Source organism: Peromyscus maniculatus, chromosome 3 (assembly GCF_049852395.1).
Source record: "Peromyscus maniculatus bairdii isolate BWxNUB_F1_BW_parent chromosome 3, HU_Pman_BW_mat_3.1, whole genome shotgun sequence".
In the NCBI taxonomy this organism is placed as follows: Eukaryota; Metazoa; Chordata; class Mammalia; order Rodentia; family Cricetidae; genus Peromyscus; species Peromyscus maniculatus.
The window spans coordinates 137,679,723-137,700,482 of record NC_134854.1 but is presented as its reverse complement, the minus strand read 5'-3'; the positions used below and the strand labels follow the sequence as shown (position 1 = coordinate 137,700,482).

At 42.0% G+C, this 20,760-nt stretch overlaps 1 protein-coding gene across 5 annotated transcripts in view; it reads right to left on the bottom strand.

The window, feature by feature from the left end:
* The window catches only part of Pparg (peroxisome proliferator activated receptor gamma), a 131,871-nt gene that overhangs the window by 8,930 nt on the left and 102,181 nt on the right, over positions 1-20,760 (bottom strand). For all 5 annotated transcript variants that reach the window (XM_006978521.4, XM_076567638.1, XM_006978520.4 and 2 more), the window contains 2 exons: positions 18,682-18,881; positions 8,528-8,978 (listed from right to left, as the gene is read on the bottom strand). In XM_006978521.4, coding sequence (XP_006978583.1) covers positions 8,528-8,978; positions 18,682-18,881 — 651 coding nt within the window. The remainder of the gene's footprint in view (positions 1-8,527; positions 8,979-18,681; positions 18,882-20,760) is intronic.

Sequence of the window (20,760 nt, the reverse complement as noted above, 5' to 3'; positions counted from 1 at the left end):
CCATGACAGCAAAGCAGAGCCAGGAGCCTTGTCAACTTCCAGTTCCCTGCTCCTGCACCCTCCCCCACCTGCTTCCTTCCCTTTCCTTTTCCTTCCTTCCTTTCTTTCTTCTCTTTCTTTCTTCCTTCCTTCCCTTTCCTCCCCCTCTCTTTCTTTCTTTCTTTTCTTTCTTTCTTTCTTTCTTTCTTTCTTTCTTTCTTTCTTTCTTTCTTTCTTTCTTTCTTTCTTTCTTTCTCTCTCTCTCTCTCTCTCTCTCTCTCTCTCTCTCTCTCTCTCTCTTTCTTTCTCTCTCCCTTTCTCTCTTTTCTTCCTTCCCTCCTTCCCATTCTCCCTCCCTCCCTTCTTTCCTTCCTTCCTTTTTTAAAAAAACTTTCTAAACACCTAAGTCAAAGGAATTTTGGGGAGGGAGACTCCACAGTTCTAGCTTCCCTGCCTCTGTGGAGGCCCCTAGGGGTTTTTGATCCTCCTTCTTTGGCTCCTCCTCCTCCTCTGTATCTCTTTCCCTTTGGGTTTTGTTCTCAATCTTCAACTAATCCCCTTAAAGTGATAGCTGATAAAGGGATTAGCTGAGAGCTCCCTAGGGGTATTTATATTGTAGGAAGGGATTTTAAGGACGGTTGGTGGAATTTCAAGCCATTTGACTGGCAGGATGGAGTGGAACTACTTCAATGATATCACACAGGAGAAAGGGGAAATTAGCATTCACTGTGTGCATAACAGTGTCCCAGGCACAATGCCAGAAGCTTCATATAATGCTATTTCACTTGCTTGGGGAGCTGATAAGGAAGTTAAGGCCCAGGGAGGTAAATAATTGCTGCAACCACACATCTAGGAAGTGAGGGGTGGGGCTTTCAGACCCTCCTGTGTGGTTCTGGAGCTTTCTCTCTGACCTGTCCACAGCTGCTGCACCAGATGAGAAGTTTCTCTTGGACCACATGGCACCTCACACAGCTGTTTCTAGCCTCCCTGTTAGGTGACCAGAGGATCTGGGTTCAGTCTTTCCCACTTGCTGCTGAATGGTGCCTATCTGGAAGGCTGCCTGGGGTCACCCAGAGTTTAAATACACATTTTGAGAGTCCAAAATGATAAAGTGCTCTGAAAAGCCACCCGTGACTGGCTAAGGAGCCTCTTCCAAGACTGCCAGTGTGGACAGGAATGACTCAGCAGTTCAACTTTCAATCCTATGTCTGTCTCAAACACAACTGTTTGCTCAGTCCCAAGATGATGGCAGCTTACCCAGCCTGGGTGGAGGAGGAAGCTTTATTTCTGGAGCAGTTACAGATAAGGAGTCTTCTATACTCTACAAACAAGAGCCTGCACATATATTCTCACATACACCTCTATCTACGAGGTGACTCTAAGGTGTTTCATGATTTCTCCCATTACCCCATCCCTGCCCCCAGTTCTCTGGTTTTTAGTACTTGGGTGCCAGTTGCAAACTCATAAATATACCCCACCCCTATCATACCAAGTGCATGAGGTTATGAAAACAGAGAACTAATGGGACATTTCTAGATAACTCAAATTGAGTCATTATTCAAAGCCATTCTGCCAATCTCACAAGGCTGCTTCATACACAGTGTAGGTAAAGCCCATTAGATATGTCAGACCTTAATAAACCAGCTATTACTCTGTGACATGGCCATCGCCTGATGGGGAACAAGAGACATGACAACGCTGGCTGTCCAGCTCAAGAGAAATTAGATGTCCTTGTTTATTTTCAATATCTGAAAAACAGTTGGAAAAACAACGTTCTCAATGGGGAAGGAAGTTAAGTGTTTAGCTGGCATAGAAGAAGTAGGAAGCTGGCATAATGCTGAGGCTGTAGCTCAATGGGAAAGCCTGTGCTCAGCATGCACCAGGGCATAGGTTCAATCCCTAGGGCTACCAAGCACAAAAAGTTGGTCTATTGCTATTTATACTTATTTTTAATGTCCAAGTTTCAAAGTAGTTTAGATTTTGTCTCCTTTTCACTTAACTACTATGTGAGATGCTCACAACTGAAGAGGATATAAAGGTCCTTACGCTGAGTAGAGACAAGAGTGTGACTATTGTAGGGCTCCAATTAGACACACACAGCCTTTTTTCCAGAGAAATGGCTATAGTATCCACTGTAACTTACAGAAATCATTCTGAGAAAAATGGAAGCATGACATGACATATACCCAAGGTCTGAAGGGTAATTGAGGCACAGCAGTGGAGGGACACTCCCAAACCTGGTGCTCCTTCTGCCCCAGGTGATCTGCAGAGGGTCACTGGGGTCTGAGCTGCTGAATGAGGTACTCTGCAACTCCCCTGAGTGCGTGTCTACCTGCTTGAACTGCACAGAGCAAGTGTCCATCTGCTCTACTGCCTCTCTAGAGCAGAGAAATGAAGATACTGGATAGCATTTCAACAGCTTTAAGTCCCTCTCGTGAGTGAGTGCACGTGTGTTTGTGTTTCACCCCACCTCCCTGCACATGTGGATAAGACTAGGTGTCTTCCTCTCTCTCCACCTTGCTTTTGAGAAAGGAAGGCTTTCTCACTGAATGTGGAGCCTCTGATTCAGCTAGTATGGCTGGCCAGCAAGGCACAGGGATCTCCTTGCCTCTGCATCTCCAGTACTGATTGCACACTCACATGCCACAGCAGAAGGCTCTTGACATGGATGCTGGAGACCTGACCTCAGGTCCTCATGCTTGCAGAGCGAGTGCTCACTGACTCAACAATCTCCCCAGCCCTCTCTTACAACATTCTCAGTAACCATTTATCTCTCTTATGACCCGGTATATGACGGTGTCTGGTTAAGCGGAAACATATTTACTTAGCCATTTGAAGTTTACCGTCTACTTTTGTGGGAAGCTTTGCAAACTATTGTGTCCAGGTTCTTACTATATGACAGAGAAGAACTATAGCACCAGCCTTCAGCTTATCACCAGTCCTAGGCCTTTCCCCAGCACTTTTCAGAGCCAGGCAAGGCAAGGGGTTTGGGAAGACGGCTCAGTGAGTAAAGTGCTTGCTAGTTAGTTAAAATCGTCTCTTAAGAAGGGCATTGAGTATTAGTAACAATGCATGAACACTCTTTTTTTTTTTTTTTTTCTTAGACAGAGTTTCTTTGTCCTGGAACTCACTTTGTAATCTAGGCTGGCCTCAAACTCACAGAGATCCACCTGCTTCTGCCTCCCAAGTGCTGGATTAAAGAAAGGCAAGCACCACCACTGCCCGAACATGAACATTCTTAATTATAAATACTTATAGACAGCATGGAAATAGTTATTTTGATAGCTTCTAAAGAACCCTAAGATCAAGGCAGTTAGGATCCTTCTTCATCTTAATTACTCTAAAGGCAACAGAATTTCACAGGGAAGTGCATGATGATGAGGAGGATGATTGCAGTGTTGGGGACTGAATCCAGTTCTGCACATGCTCAATGTGGACTCTGTCACTGAGCTACACCCCTGGCACTAGCATGGCTATACTAATGGATCTGAACTTGGCCTTATCAATTAGTAGCTCTGTGACTAGAGGCAAGTGACTTGATCTCTCTGAGGTTCCATTTTCTCCATCTGTAAACTGGGGTATAGGCCACATACAGCTTCAGCAAAGACAGATCAAAGACTAGGAAGAGTGCACATGTTCTGGATCTCTGGGGTATTTAACAAATGGGGGTTACTGTTGCCATTTTACTTATTATAAGCATCTGTCAACTTATTCCAGGTGATGTGCTTTGATTCTGTTTTAAGTTCAATAAATTAAAAAGTGTATCCACCAGTCATGGTCCATGATGAAGCCTGGGGCCTCAAGTTATTGACTTGAAAGAACAAGGTCAAATTGACAAATAGTATCAAGTCTTCTTTCATGGATAAATGTATAACTACGGGAACATAACCTCCTTTTACCCACTCAATAGTCAGTTACTCCAAGAACAGCCGTCCAGAAGTGCTCTGAAGAAGGGACATTGCTGGGTCTGCTGGAAAGAGCAGGGGACACTCCGTAGATGGTTGGCACAAGCCATGCTCTAGAGGGTAAGTGAGGAGGTTGATGACTCACCGTCTATTGCTGCTGTAGGGATAGTTGCAGTTTCTCCCTCACTCAGACAGCAGTGGCAATTTGCCTTGAAAAATACATTGTATAATCCAGTGAATTTCCTCCCTCATATCTTAAAAGTTTAGGATGAATTGAAATGGATTCCAAGCTGTTCTGAATTAGCAAGAGCTTTTTCCTGTTGGAGAGTTCCAGCTGGACCCTCCTAGGCTTTTCTTTACCACACAGCACACACTCAAGGGGGCAAAGTGTCCAGTGGAGTATCCTGGAGTTTGCCAGATTTCCTGATCTTCACACTTGGCATTGGCCATGGGGCAGGGCTTGAAAGCTTGCTAGCAAGGTTGGCATGGCTCTATGGCGCCAGTTGCAAACATCTCCTTGCTGGACTCAGTTTTATTACTCTCAATGCCACCTTCCCCAGCAGTAAGACTAGAGGGTGCAACGGAAGCTGTTATTTGCTGGGATTACAAGGAAGAGCTCCCCTGGCTTCCAGGTTCTGGCCTTCAGGAAGGAACTCGTGGGCGGGAGTGTGGGTTGCAGCTACCAGCTGCAGAGAGTGAACTGGGATCCTCTAGCAAGGGAGCAGAGGGGCTAGGATGGACATCTGGCTTTTAGCCCAGTCCTATTGCTGTTAATAGGCATCAGATCTTGTAGAAATCTGAGTCCAGGGCCCTTATTTTTCTGCCTGTGAAGTGAGAATAAAAACACGGGTGAACTGTTCTTAAGAAGTGCTAAGTTTTGGCTCTCAAGCCCCACAATTCTTTTTATTCCATTTTTTGCTCCAGCTCAGAGGAGACAGAGGAGACAGAAGCCTTTGAGAACTAGGTCATCTATCTCAGTAAGCTGGTGCAAGAGCTGAGTACTTGAGGAGCTGCTAAACACAGTTCAAATCTAAGAACCAGATCAACAGGGTCAGCAGTGTTTAGTGGGTGGCAACACTTACTTCCCCAGCAAATCCTGAGCTGGGTCAAACTGATACTTTTATCTACAATCTTCCTCTTTGGTCCCTCTAACCCCGCCCCCTCTCCCCCACTCAGCTCTGATCTTCCTCATCATTTCCCTAACCTGAGCACCTAAGTGCCTTCACCAGAGCCAAGGCTCCAGCTCAGAAGGGGTCAAATGGTCCTTGCCTAAAGCACTGCTTTCCAAAATTAAAGCAAACGACAAACTTCTCAAGTGCTGAAGAGACAATCACTCTTGCTAAGACTAGATATGGACAGAACTCTTGTTTTCTGGATTAAAGCCTCTTATTTACATGATGTTTTCTCTTCCTGGGATTTTAGAATAAGGAAAAACAATCAACAAGCAAAGGCTAATCTGGAAACTGTCTTTCTTTAATAAAGCAGAACTTGGGATATTGATCTCATATCTATGGATGATGAGAACTTACTTGAAGCCTTGGACTGGGAATGGCTGCTGGGCAGCTTTTACCTGGCTTGCACCCAACCAGCCTCCCTAAGTAAAGAGGAGAATCCCATTTCTGTGAGCTCTACAAACACAGGCCAGTTTTACTCTTGTCTGTTACCTGCATTTGGACTTCATCTATAAAAGTCAACCTTGGTCAGGGAAGGATTTTACTTTTTATGATGTAGGAACATGTCATGGGTTAATCCTCTGCTTTGAGGAAGTCTAGAAATATTCACAACGGTGAAAAGATCTTAATAATCTGGCAGGTTGCTACCTTGCTATCTTTTATTGCTGTGTGGGTCAGATGAGATCTGAATCCTGGCTTTTGTGAAGACAATCTGTGAAAGGCCGAAAGGAACTTCTTTATATAGAGTATCTACCACTGGTGCCGTTCTAACTTTCATAAACTAACATGAGTTAGGAACTACAGCATCAAATCCAAGCACATTATTTATGGTGTGGTTTCTTGACCAACTGATGAATGGTGTATGTATGTATGTTTGTACATATGCATATGTATATATATGTACACACGTATATGTATATATGTATGTGTGTGTTTATTTTTGTGGTGCTTGGAACCTTTGCATGTATCAGACAAGCACTCTTCCACTGAGCTCCTGTCCCCAGCTCATCATGACTGTTTCTTGTTGAGACCTTTCCTATTTACAAAGTAAGACGTTTGAATGGGTTTTTCCAAATGCTTCCCTTAGTGTCTGTGGATATAAATGACTGCAAACTTTATGGAAAGCAATCTGGCAATGATGAAATAAAAGACTTCAAAATGCTCATAGCTATGAATTCCATTTCTGGAAATTTACAACGACAAAATCATCTGAGATTTAGATAGAAATTTATATAGAGGAATATTCAATAATCAAAATTAAGAACACTTTTCAAAGAAAGACACGTTGGCACAAGCCTATAATCCCAGCACTGAGGATCAGAAGTTTAAGCCAGCTTCAGCAACATGGTGAGTTAAGGGTAACTTGAGACCCTGTTTCAAAAACCTAAACAAGGAAGTAAAAAATAAAATAAGGGAATACATTTTTTCAGCACTCTTCTATGTTTTCACTGACATTCAAAAAGAAATAATAATGTAAATATACAGGGAGATGATTTGGTCTATAAGAGATCCTCTATAAAGTAGAGTATTTTATAGTCAATAATGGTGCTTCTGGGGCTGGGGGTATAATTCAGTGGTAGACATGCCTGAGGCCATGAGTTTAATCCCTAGCACTCAACTCCCAAAACATGTTGATTCAGTGTCTGAGAGTGTGCTGTGCCTGGGATGTAGATGCTTGCTTGTCAGTGGTCACTGCTTGCTTGGCTCTGGACTCCATCCCAACTGACAAAGACAACACACTTATTTTAAAGTGAGTTAGTTAACACTTGATATTGGCTAACCCTTGCCATACCGCTTATCTCTCTGCTCCCCAGTCATGGGAGGCAGCTTTGCTTTCACAGAATGGAAGCTTGGAGCATGGGCTCTGGAAGCAGATCACAATCCCAGTGCATCTTTCTTTAGACGGTCTCACTTACTATGCTGCCTGGTTGGCCTGGAACTCTCTAGACCAGCCTTGAACTCATAGAGATCTGCTGCCTCTGCCTCCATCTCTGGAGTGCAGGGATTAAAGGTGTGTATCATTATGCCTGACTCTCCAGCTGCATCTGACACTGGTCACATCACTGTGGGTGAGGGCATATACCGTCCAGTGCTTTGGTTTCCTCACTTAAAAAAATGACTCTCACCTCACTGAGCTGTTGTGAGGATTTGTGTAGGAAGTGCTCAGAATGCTACATGGCATTAGAGGTATCTCCTCAGTGTTGGCTCTTTCTGCCATTACTAATTACCATGCACCTTACTTGAAAGCATCTTCTCCCAACTGCACAAGACTAACCATTGGATCATGTTCTTTCTACGAAGCAATAATATATCTTTTCACCTACCGATTCCCCTTCCCTACAGGTGAGCTCTCACAAATAGGTTGCTGCACAGTTCACAGAGAAAGTGTACCTAAAGTCAATTCCAATGTAAGAATTCACCATTTAAAAAGAAAATGTGTGGGCCGGGCGTGGTGGCGCACGCCTTTAATCCCAGCACTCGGGAGGCAGAGGCAGGCGGATCTTTGTGAGTTCGAGGCCAGCCTGGGCTACCAAGTGAGCTCCAGGAAAGGCGCAAAGCTACACAGAGAAACCCTGTCTTGAAAAAACCAAAAAAAAAAAAAAAAAAAAAAAGAAAATGTGTTTGTTTGTTTGTTTTAAGACTATGTAGCCCAAAGTGGCCATCAACTCAAGATCCTCTTGCCTCAGCCTCCTCACTGCTGAGATTCTAAGTGTGCACCATCACGTCTGGCTGAAAGCAATTTTTATAGATAGAGATAGAAGCAGAAAGTTCTACTTACCTAGAAATAAGAGAGATGCCTTTGGAAGTAACGTTTGGTATAAAATATGGCTTTTGGAGTTGGTTAGTTAGATGGTGTATTTGCAAGACCAAAATTTTGACAAACTGCCAAGTAACTCAATTTCTTTCTCTGTGGTGTGCTCTTGGTTCACACTGTATTGGTAATCACAGCCAAGTGCTTTACAAAGGCACAAAAAGGAGGCCACAAGAAGAAGCCACATGAGAGAGAAAGTGGAGTTTAGCATATGCACATTCCCTGATTCCTGCTGCAGGGAAAGTGGGGTGGGAGCATTAACTGGGCCAAGATCACACAGCGTTGCCTGCTCTATACCACAGGAGCATCATCAAAGTTAAGCTACATGCGTCATTATTAAAATGAACTGAAGACCAAATTGGCCTTTTGGGAAGCAAGAGGGAAAGACAAGGAAAAAGAACATAAAAAAAGAAAAGAAGGCATTTGTCTTTCATGATTGGATTTGGCTAGAAAAAAGTAGTGTGATGAATAAAAAAAGCAAGGAGCCTGGATCCCCACAGCCTTCACTGGGGTATGCAGCTTGGGGAGTGACGTCATGGCACTGTGCCATTGGCATGTTCTGCACAAGTACAGTCAGTAAGAAGGAACACAGAACACCGAGGAAATGCAATCCTACCACCATCCCACCTTCTAAATCAAAATCAAAAGATGACTCTTACCTCCACTGAGAATAATGACAGCTATAAATATGGCCAAGTCACTGTCATCTAATTCCAGTGCATTGAACTTCACAGCAAACTCAAATTTGGGCTCCATAAAGTCACCAAAGGGCTTCCGAAGGCTTTTGAGGAACTCTCTGGTCATGAATCCTTGACCCTCTGATATGAGAACTCCATCTTTATTCATCAGGGAGGCCAGCATTGTATAGATGATTTCATGGACACCATACTTGAGCAGAGTCACTTGGTCATTCAAGTCAAGGTTAATGAAACCAGGGATATTTTTGGCATATTCTGTGATCTCTTGCACGGCTTCCACAGATCGAAACTGGCACCCTTGGAAAATGCGGATGGCCACCTCTTTGCTCTGCTCCTGCAAGGGGGTGATGTGTTTGAACTTGATTTTATCTTCTCCCATCATTAAGGAATTCATGTCATAGATGACAAAAGGCTGCAGATGAGACAGGGGAAAGTGGATGAGTTGGTGATTCCTTGTTCTGTGAGAACACCATCCTAGTTCCAAAGCCTGTGTATGTATTGCTTTGCTGAGTAAAACCGGGAAGGCTAAAGGGACTTGTCAGGAGAAAGGGCTCTTCCTGTTCACTGTTACGGTCTGCTGGGGTCAAACATTCCATCAACTCTTTCCCTTCAGCTTACACCACCACCATGTTACTCTGGGACTAGCTAACAGTTTTGATTTGTTAGATTTTTAAAATGACAAAAAGTCTATTGTTTTTCTTGAATTTCATGAAAATACACATTTACTCCTATTTTTTAAAAGAATAGTTAAAGCAAGTTATAATTGAAAAAATCCACTTGAACATAAACTAATCTTGCAGCTTTAGATGAAATTTACTCAGACCACAAAGGAAACACAGTGTACATATAAAATATATTTCACTATAAAAAAAATCACTCAAAGCAGATTAAGAATATTGAGCCAAGAAAATGTCTATTTCTTTTCTTTTTTCTCTTTTCTTTCTTTGTTTTTTTTTTTTTTTTTTTTTTTTTTTTTTTTTTTTTTTTTTTTTTTTTTTTAAATGCTCTGGAAGCCATCTGTTTCAGAAGAAGCCACTGTAGGAGGCCTGTGGGTAAAATATCACAAAAAGTAGTAAAATAAAAATGGTTCTTTAGCTTTTCATTTTTTGTAGTTTTAAAAATATAACCATGGAGCCCTATGGGTGCTAAGCAAATGCTCTATCATTGAGCTGCAGTCCTAGCCTTGAACTTAAAATTTAATATATCTGTTCTTAAGGGTCAACTAATAAATAAATGAATGCATCGATTACTCAGGTTTGCAACAGGCTGCTTTCAAAAGCAACACATGTTTGTCATGACAATCTATTCTCTGTTCCTTTGTATAGAACAACCAAAGGCTTATGGTCATTGTGAAAGTCTCAAGGCTGAGCAACTAGGAAGAAGGAACATTTTGCACTTTTTACATGCACTGAACCCTAGAAAGAGCTAACCTCAATCTTATTAAATATTATGTATCTGAGCACTGGAATAAAAACTAAGACTATTAGGTCCTGGTTTTGGTTCTATGGTTAACTTTTCCCCCCCCAAAGATTTGTTTTTATCTTGTTTGTGTGAGTGTTGACCTGTATGCATATAAGCACACCATATGTGTGTCTAGTGCTTGTACATGTCACAACACTGTCAGATCCCCTGGGACCAGGGTTATAGATGAGTGTGAACTTTGCTGTTGTGTGAGGGCTAGTTAACTATATGACTGGGGAAAGCCATTTACCCTTCCAAAGTCTCAATTTTTTTTGTTTGTTTGTTTTGTTTTGTTTTGTTTTGTTTTGTTTTTGGAGACAGGGTTTCTCTGTGTATCCCTGGGTGTCTAGGCTGTGACCTCAAACAGTACTGGGAGTTGACAAAATTGGAGGTTTCTGTTTCTTTTCTAGAGGGGATTCTAGTTATATTTCTAGTGTGTATGGTGGCAGTGTGTGTGTGTGTGTGTGTGTGTGTGATGTATGTGATACAAGATCACAAATTCTCTGATGTGCTTAAAGTAATTTCTTTTGAGCAGAGGTTCTGGGAGCTTTCCTAAATGGCAGGGTTGGGGGTGGTGGATAGGTCACAACAGTAGCCAGCTTCAAGATGTACTGGCCAGAGATTTCACCAAGCTCATTCTGTTCCACACTGAGGACTCCTAGACTTTGAGTAGATTTCCAAATACACACATTGTACAAACTCTTCAGAGGTGAGTTGTTCTAGAAATCCTGCTGCCCTCAATTCATTTCAACCACAGTGCTCAACACACCTCAGGGAGGAGAGACTCAGGACTCAGAGGCGGTTTGTTTGCCACCCTTGATTCTTCAAGCAGGAGCACACCATGCTCACTGTTTCTCAGACACCCCGCTTCTGTTTACCCCAACTCTTCACAATTGGCATCATTAGTAGGAAGAGCATAAAGAAAGGCACAGTCAATTATATCAATTAAAATGTACTGTGTTATCCCTGAATTCTGGCCAGATTCTAACCATGAGAAAAATTTGAATGGATAAGATGATTTTACAGAACCTAGAAGAAGTGTTTTCCTTCTCCCTGCCTCCTCCTCTATTGGTGCTCTAGGTGCTTTATAGTGTATTATAATTTATATTAACAAAATATAAATGACTTAAACATTTTTAGACAAAGTCTCATGTACCCAGGCTGGCCTTAAACTTGATATGTACCAGAGGATTATCTTGAACTTCTGATCCTCCGGCCTCCACCTCCCAAGTGCTGGGATTACACAGGCACTACCACACCTGGCTCATGCTTTGCTGGAGATTAAGCACAGGGTTCCAAGCATGTCACCCCCCAGCCCCTTGACTTTCTCTACTCTTGGGAGAATATGAATGTGGACTACAAAGAAAGACATTCAACCAAACATGTTGGGCTACAGATAACATGAACATAAAATCATCGCCTCAGCTGGGCATATGGTTCCCACTACAGTGCTTGTCTAGAATGCTCAAGGCTCTGAGTTCCACCCCCAGGATGGAAAAGACAAGCACAGAATCAAGACAGTAAACTATCTCTTCACACCCAGGCAGACTGTACCCAGAGTTGCCCCTTCAGCTTTTGGGTGAGCTTCTGCTTAGTCATGTGGGTTCTTGGCAGAGCATAAGCATCAGATTCTCTCACCTCCAAGTAAGCAATTTATCTGGAACTCTGCCCTGGTCCATCACCCTTGTGATTCTCCTTGACTTCCCCTGCCCCTCATATAAAGCCCCAGGTTCCTGTTTTTGAAACTCTGGGATAGCTGAACATAGGGCACCAAATCCTGCTAATTTTCTCTCCCAATTTAACAACAATGTGACTTTAACCCCTTGGCAATCAGTGTTGGTCAGGATATCCTGGCAGTAAATACTCAAGGACAGAGAAAAGAGGCAGCACCCCCACCATCATGCCAAATCAGTACAGTCTTGCTTTAAAAAAAAAATCCCTTTGGCATTTCTGAAAAAACTGGGGAGCTGACAGAGTTCTGAGTATTGACATGCAAATGAACACCAGTGGAGGTTTTATTGTTGTTTTTCCTAGTTATATTTTATTATGCTTTTTTTGGACTCTGCATAAATTCTTTCTGCTTCTGTGTGGATCTGTCAAACTGTAAGAGTGATTGATTCCCAGGCCACCAGCCCACCAGTTCTCATACCGCAAACCATCCACTAAGGCATCCCTTTCACATTTCACTGAGACTTCCTCATCCTCAAACCTACTAAGAAAACAGTGGCTTGCCTGCTTATTGAGAATTGAGTTGTTAGCACAATGCATCATTAACAACCTTCTTTAGGCACAGTATTCTACATAAAATGAACTGTATGTCTTTGATCACATTTTTGTATTTTATACAAAGCTAAGTGAGCCCCTGTACTTTGGATTAGTTTGTACAGTGTCTTCTGATGACACACCATTTGTAGGAGGAGTCACATTGTCTCCAAAATTTGAGTCAGTGATTTTCTATTTTGAGTTTATAATGTATTTACCTTCAGGAATGGCATCAAATGGCTGGGTAGGCCATCCTTACTTACCAGGAAGAAAACTACAACTAGACATGCTCAGGGGCCTATCTACGTTTTTTAGGGCCCAAAAATGCATATACCATCTAAGAAAAATATGTCAATGATGAGAACAAAATTTCTCCCAGAACAGTGGCCAAGGCTCTGGGAATGGGATTCTCTGATGCTGAAGCTTTGCTGGCCACAGAAAGATTCTTCTTTTCTTTAGTACTAGGGATTGGACTTGGGGTTCATAAATGCTAACCACAGCCTGTAACACTGTGTGGATGCTCTTTTTAGCAAGCCATCAGCATGTTAATATCTGAGTTATGAAAGAGATTTTATACAAAGTGCTAAGTCAGCTTCTCTTGACTAATAAAACAACCCATTAAAGGAAGTATAGATCGGCTAACACAGCTCAGGTTATTCTGGGTAATTTCTCTAATTTGCTACCACACACATATCTGCACAGTAGCTGACCTGCTCACAGAAAATCCCATGATAATAACAGTGCAGAATTACAGCTGAGCTGAAGGCCAGGCATGGTGCTGCATTTGGGAGGTAACAGCGGGAGAATCTGGAAGTCCAGTTTATCTTGGCTACAGAGTGATTCTAGGTCAAACTGGGCTACATGAGACCCTATATCCAAACCAAACCAAAACAACAACAAAAACAAGGTTTGGGAAAATGTGGGCCTCAATTCATGAGCCCTTCTAGATATTTAGATTTTTTCAAAGAAGAACACTCCTTTCCTAGAGCCTATCTTTTAAATTTTGTTTCTGTCTTCTTGTGTTAATTGGCTTTCATAATTCAGGCACACACCTTGTCCTCTATGAACTACAGTTAATGAAGGCTAATGCCAAGTACATTGGTTTCCTCAACTTCCTTTCTGTTCTTGCTCCTGTGTTTCAGTTTTGCTGTGTTGAAAACCAAGGGATCCACAGAACATAAGGCTCTTCTGAAAGCACACATCACTACTGTCTAGATGTGAAGAAACTGAAAGGTGAGACACTTTCCAAAGTCTGAGAGTTCTTTATGGCAACCCTGACTAGAACTGGCATATCCTCCTGTCTCTCTTAGAATGCTTCTCCCTGGCTTCTCCATGTGCTTTAACCCTTTTCAATAAAAATCACTTTTCTGAAAAGAACTAGGGCTTTTAAAACCCAAGCTCTTCTGTGCTGAGGTCCTCAGGTAGTGCCTTTGGAATGATATTTCCTATAGTCAAGTGCTGTTCATGATAGAAGTTAAGTTAGAAAGTCTGTCAGCTGTAATTCTGTGTCCCCATGTGGTTTAGTGATTTAAGACAAATAAATGAAAACTTAATAAGAATTATTCACACTCAAATGAACCAGCACATAACCACAGCTCTTAAATAAATTGTTCAATATAAGCCAAACAGTTACTCAGTGGATAAACAAGAGTACTGGCCAACTCAATCCAACAACCAAAATAAAATAAAATAAAATAAAATAAAATAAAGTAAAGTAAAGTAAAGTAAAGTAAAGTAAAGTAAAGTAAAGTAAAGTAAAGTAAAGTAAAGTAAAGAAGCTCAAGTTCTTTCCTCCTTAACTATACTGAATATAATTGCTATTGCTTGGCGCTGGGAATGGCACCCTGAGCCCTATATATGTAGGCAAGTGTTCTACCATTGACACCCAAACCTAGAATAACATTCTTTTTCTTTCTTCTCTAAAAAACCACTAGTTCGTATTAGTTCAGATCTGTCATGTTGTTACCTATTATTGACGACTCTGGCCATAAAAAAATTTATTCTATTACTATTGATAGATGGATCACAATGCCAGGAACCTAACTTCAGCAGCTGTGGAGATTGTTCAGTACTGTTTTCTACTTCATTTTTTTTTTTTTTTTTGGTTTTTCGAGACAGGGTTTCTCTGTGTAGCTTTGCGCCTTTCCTGGAACTCACTTGGTAGCCCAGGCTGGCCTCGAACTCACAGAGATCCGCCTGGCTCTGCCTCCCGAGTGCTGGGATTCAAGGCGTGCGCCACCACCGCCCGGCTTTCTACTTCATTTTTTACGGGGCTCCTAAGTCTTTCTCCAAGGGCTCCCTCAGTATTTATCTCCTCAGGGGAGGGTATTGCAGTTCATTCAGGTATTTTAAAGATGAAGGGGGGGGGGGGCGGACCATGCTTTGTTTAGCTGTTGTAGGAGTAGGATTTAAAAAGACACATCTTTCCCATCATTAGAGTCAGTCCAACATGATGGCCTCTGTCTATTTTAAATGTAGATGGGCACAGAAATGTTTCCATAGCAGTTTATAATTCTGCATGGGCTTTATGATTCAGTGGTTTTGTATTTCATGTACTATTAAGAACGACCATTTTCCTAATGGCACCAGTTTGCCCCTGTTGTTATAGGAACAGTGACTTTGCATGTGCCTGTCATAAACAACATGATACCTTGGAAGCCAAAGTCCAACACAGTACAAATACAAAGTTTTACTTCTTATTTGTAGATAGAATACAGCCAGGGCTTCCCCAGCCATCCCTCTTGGACTTGTAGTGAAGAGTTGGCAAGTATACCCAAGGTTTTTCAGTTTATTGTTTTATGGCAGGCACAGCACTGAGAATGGTTTTTGAAAACCACTCTTTATTTTCATCAACAAACATGGGGTCATGTGACCACTGCACCAATGTGATAGTCAAACATCCAGAACTTCCAAAGTCCATTCAGTTATCAAACTGCCTTCAAGAAACGAGGGCTCTAGTCCCAGCACATGTGTGGGCTTCAGAGATCTGTACGATTTCTTCAGTGAGAGAGGGCTTGTGGCTGAAGAAACCCACTGGAAGAAAAGCAGGTGGTGGGGAGAATGGGTTCCACACTATTTGAGGACAGTGAAAGGCATATTGCGCCTATGATTTCTTTAGTGATTCTGTAGCCCATATCTCCTTGAGCCTAGAATACTCAGCTCATATTCTTGGAGGTAAGATGATGAAAATTATTGGTATCTTATCCTAAAGATATGATGTTAAAGTTGATAGGAGGAGAGGAGGAACACTTAATTTATCTGTTTTGAAAGGTGTGAGTGGCCTCAGGGGATAAGATATAGAAGGAGGAAGTGTAGCTGAGGAGGGGGAGTGGCCCCTGCTGGCCTGGAGGCAAAGGCTGAGAGGGTAGCAGCTGTGGGTTCCTAACAGGCTTTGGTTAAATTGAGCAGGGAGATAAACGTAAAGAATGGCCCCTTCAGTTCGATCATTTCCTTTAGCAAGGGTTCTGGGTAATTGGTCATCCACTACACTGAGCAGCCTCCTCCAGGCTTGGCCTAACTGATGCCGATGACATCAGCTTCAAGCTGTGTGTATAATGAGACCTAAGCTGCTCTCCTTATGGCTGCTTCAGCCACTTTCTCACATCCCCCATCATCTCGAGAGGCCACACTTCAGCAAAACTTTCCCTATCAATGCAAATCTTAGCTTTCACAGTCCTGGCCAAGAGATAACATAACACCCCTGAGATAGATGCTATCAAATGAATAATAGGACCATGCTGATAAAGAACAAATCTCACTGCAAATCACATTTTGGGTTTCTCTTCCATATTCTCTACTGAACTATTTCTTTTCATTGGTGCTCAGTTTGATTTCACCAGATAAGGAGAAAACAGTGCCAAACAATTTGGTTTTAGTTCTGTATAATCAGTGAATGGGTTGTTTATATTTGGCTGGGCCTCTTTCTTTTTCTAGACCCTAACTGGAGGCAATTCTGTCACTATCCAATCACTAATGATGTCTAGTTTGATGAACAAATATTGGGCTAGTGAAAAGCCCTCTGTTGAAAGTCCATAATTTCAAAGGGCATAAGCAACAGTCTTTAATTCAATTAAACAAATAGTCTGAGTAACTATTATGGGCAAAGCACAAGCCTACTTACTATAGGGAAAAATGACAACCCTTGGCCTCTGAATTGGGAAGTCTATAATCAAGCTTTTGTAGCTCCTTCCTTAAATAGCTTAATAGCTATTTGTTTCACAAAGGGCCTCCAATTATTTTATTTTTAACCCAAAGATTTAGAGCCAAAAAGTCAGTTGGGATGAGGTTTCCAAGTGATTTCTAGTGGTTTGGGCTCTGTGTTCTTCAGAACAAAGATAGGAATACATTGACTACCCATTATATAAATTTCAATTCTTGCCTATTAGGGTGGCCTGGCTTTCTCTCTCTCTCTCTCTCTCTCTCTCTCTCTCTCTCTCTCTCTCTCTCTCTCTCTCTCTCTCCTCCCTCTCTCTTCCACCTAGCTTTTAAGTAATACTAAATTGAGGGGATTTCCAGCATGGATTTCAGGTGTGCACTGGAGGTAAGGCAATAAGAATCCAGAGCCTGCGAAATGAATGGCTTTAGGTAAAACTGAACTGGATATTATGGACTCCCTGCCTTTCAACAACCCTCTGCTCAGAGCCTAGTTCTGTAGATCCCAGACTCCAGCCTCTTTCCTGCACCTGCTCTTGGCACGCTGTTGCAATTTGCCTTCAAGTGTTGACTCTCTTCAGTCATGTGGCTGCACTCTTCCTTTACTTTCTACCTGGGAATGAAGTAAGCTTATTTCCTGTAGTCAGAATAGCTGCATACAGGTCTCCATGCATGTTTCATTTGCTGTGGCTGCTTTTTGTACTTAGTGAACAGATTGCACTGTTCTGTGGTCCTGGGACTAGCATGCTGAGAGTGCTTACATCATAGCCTTCAGTTTCTATGTGCTCGTGCCTCTCCACTTCAGTTCCTTCTCCTTAAATGAAGATAGTAATATACAACAGCAGCCTTCAGAAGGCCCTGTGGCTGGAATGTAAAGAATGTATAAAATACTTGGGAATTGCAGGGCCTGGGCCCTTGTGTATCACTGTGAAGGTATCAATCACCCCTCCTGCAAGGAGAAACTGAACTGTTCTTATTGGCATGTGGCTTTCTCACAGCTATTAGCTGACTACACTCTACATCATTTAATGAAAAAGAAAGAAAGAACCTGAGATAGTCATCAAAGTATGATTTTTTTCCCTAAAATCTGAATGTACATCAAGTTACATGTATCTACCTAATAGTTGCCTTGCTCTCCTGGGCATGTTCACTTGAAAATAAATGACCACACACAAGGCTTTCAAGAGCTGGATCCAGGTCTTCTGCATGGGCTCTGCAGCTCTTACTGCCTAGGAACATTCTGTAGACCATATCATCCAAGTCAGACCTTGTCTGTAAAAACTGAGGGACAGAGATGCGACCCAGATCATGTTCCCAGCTGACAGTGGAAGGGGAAGCAGTATGTAGGTTTCATTTTAATCTAATTTGTATTGATTTTCAGCTTCATATTGGAAGCTTTTTGCTTCCTAGAAAACTGGACTCAACAATAATTTTCAGCCATTATGTTTTTTCTAAACAACATCACTCAACAAACCTCTAGGTACTTAAGGACCTCTTTGAGGCTTGGGCATGCAGCTCAGCTTTAGCACACACACACACACACCTAGTATGCTTGAAGCCTTGCATTCAATCTAATATTTAGCACTAACCTTCCCTCCCATAATTATAAGTAAAACAAAATAAAATATTTCATTGGAGTAGCTTAAGCAGCTTAGCTCCTTGTAGAAAGCAGAATTCATGTATATAATAAAAGGATAGAGCCTCCAGCTTCTCAGGGATAAAGCTCAGTACTGTAAGGAAATAGGTCTCATGATATCCTGGCTGTACTTTTGTGCCCACTTTGAACTTGGGACAAACAACTCTGGAAACCTTGAAAAGTAAAAGTGGGACCCAACACCTTCCACACCTGCTCACCCTCCTCCATGGCTGCTGAGGCACTGTGTTCTGACCAGTTATTTTGATGCTGAGCAAAGAGTTGGGTCTAGAAAGGGGGTAGGGGCCTGAGAGGGCTTCACATTCATTCATGAGTGTTGAGATGACCTATGAGTTCTTGTAGTACTCGCAAAGATTTTTTTTTTTTTAAATTACAGCTTGGAGGAGTTACTCCTTTTTCAGAACAATGTTTACTTATCCCATTTGAAGACATTTCCTGTGTTTTGGACCCGGCCTGCCACAAGATTTTAACAGCCGGCAGCTGAGCCATATTCTGTATATGCATGCGTACTGAGGCAAACGATTTAGTCAAAGGAAAGAACCCCCAGCCCCAGCCAACCCCATGAAGAGAGCAGAAGGGAACTAACTGATTTGTCTGTTGTCTTTCCTGTCAAGATCGCTCTCGCCTTGGCTTTGGTCAGCGGGAAGGACTTTATGTATGAGTCATACAAATGCTTCGCCAGGGCCCGGAGATCAGCAGACTCTGGGTTCAGCTGGTCGATATCACTGGAGATCTCCGCCAACAGCTTCTCCTTCTCGGCTTGTGGCATCCGCCCAAACCTGATGGCTACAGAGGAAGAGGAATGACAGGATGAATCATTGGATCATTACTATGGCTCTGCACTGTGCTCTTCCCCAGCCTTGGTTCCCACAGTGTGTCAGCCCCTCCTCTCTCCACCCTGCCTGGTTCTGCTTTCTATCTACCACTTTGCTTGTGTTTTTATTTCACAACAGTAGCACAGAAAAATGAAAATTGAATTATTTACTTCTTCAATTTAAAAAGGCAACATATGATCCTGTTAGGAAATTGGAAGAATCCGTTTAGCAAATAGGAATACATATTCGTTTAAATATGTATAATTGAGAGACCATTCCTACCCATCCCTTAAGAACTAGTGCAAAGTCACCTCTTTTGTAAGGTTTTCAAGGACAGCTAATTATTACTTCCCAGTATCCCACCCACCCTGAGCACTTCAACTATTGAAATGTTAATACTATTCTATAATTATGACTTTATATGCCTCTTGTCCCTCTGTAGAACAATGTCCTGAAGACAGAGACACTGTCTTATTTATCTTGGTAACTTTTGCACTTCACAAAAGGTCAGGTAGGAGAATCTACATGTTTCATGAATTAAGGAGCTACATAGAAGTCCAAGTTGTGCAAACACAGCCTCTGTTCTCAGGCAGTCTGTGTGATCTGTTTGTCCCGCTGTGAAGAAAGTTCCCATCTAGTAGACCAGGGAACTTGGACATTGAATGGATAGAGTTGGACTCATCTCTGACTCTGCGAATTACCCCTTACTGAGGTTCATCAGAAAGACAACACCTTTATCCTTGGCTTCTCAAGGGCTGAGGAAGTGTGAATGCAAAAGAAAGATTGAAGAGAGACCATAGATCCTAAGGTGGGAATTAATCTGTGTGAGTTGTCATCTGGGGTCAGAACACTTGCCTGGTACGTGTAAGGACTGCGTCTCATTCCCAGAAAATAAAATCAATAACAATATGTTTATAGGTTTTCAACTTGAATAAATTTTCCCGCTTTCCTTCTGCTATCATTTGTAAAAATGTCATTTTGAGTAATGTTTTTCTTTGAGGTCATTATTTGTTGTTGTTTTAAAAATATTTATAAAAAATAATAAACTAAATTTAAAATGGGGGTGCTAGAGAGTTGGCTTAGTGCTGAAGAGCACTTGTTGCTCTTGTAGAGGACCTGGTTTGATTCCCAGCACCCATTTGGTGGCTCATAACCATCTATAACTCAAGTTCTAGGGGATATGACATTCTTTTCATACCTTCTTGGGCCTCATGCATGCTGAACACATGTTCAACTACTGAGCTACAACTCAGCTCTTATTTTTTTTATTTTATTTTATATTATATTCTTGAGACTAGGTCTTGCTGCATAGCACAGTGTGGCCCAGAACTTGAGACTCCTTGCACTAGCATCCTTGGTGGTGGTATTACAGGTCACTACCAAGCCCAGCTGATTTTTGTTTTAGAGAAAAGATTGATTTGTACCCTTGAGTCTCATATGTGTAAATTCATCTCAGTTGGCCCTATACTTTATCACTAATAAAACTAATGCACTTCAGGGGCCTCAATAAAGACCTTGCTAGGAGTTAGAGGGAAAGAGATGCTTGGCTCTCACTTTACATTAAAGCAGAATATGTTTAGATACTTTTGATAAATATAACCTTTGCACATGACTCCTTCAAATAGAAATCTTTAAACAATTGCCATTTTTTAAAGTAAAAATTACAGCCTCCCATTATTCTCTTCTATTTTAGCTGCACTGGGATAGGGAATGTCAGCTTACTGAGGGGCCTTCCCACCTGGGCTCCCTCAGTCTATGACCTTGATACTACTCTTCTTCTTTATAACTCTGGCCACAGCAGTTGACAGTAATGTTTTCTTTCTTTCTCCAGTCTGCAGTCTCATTGTTGG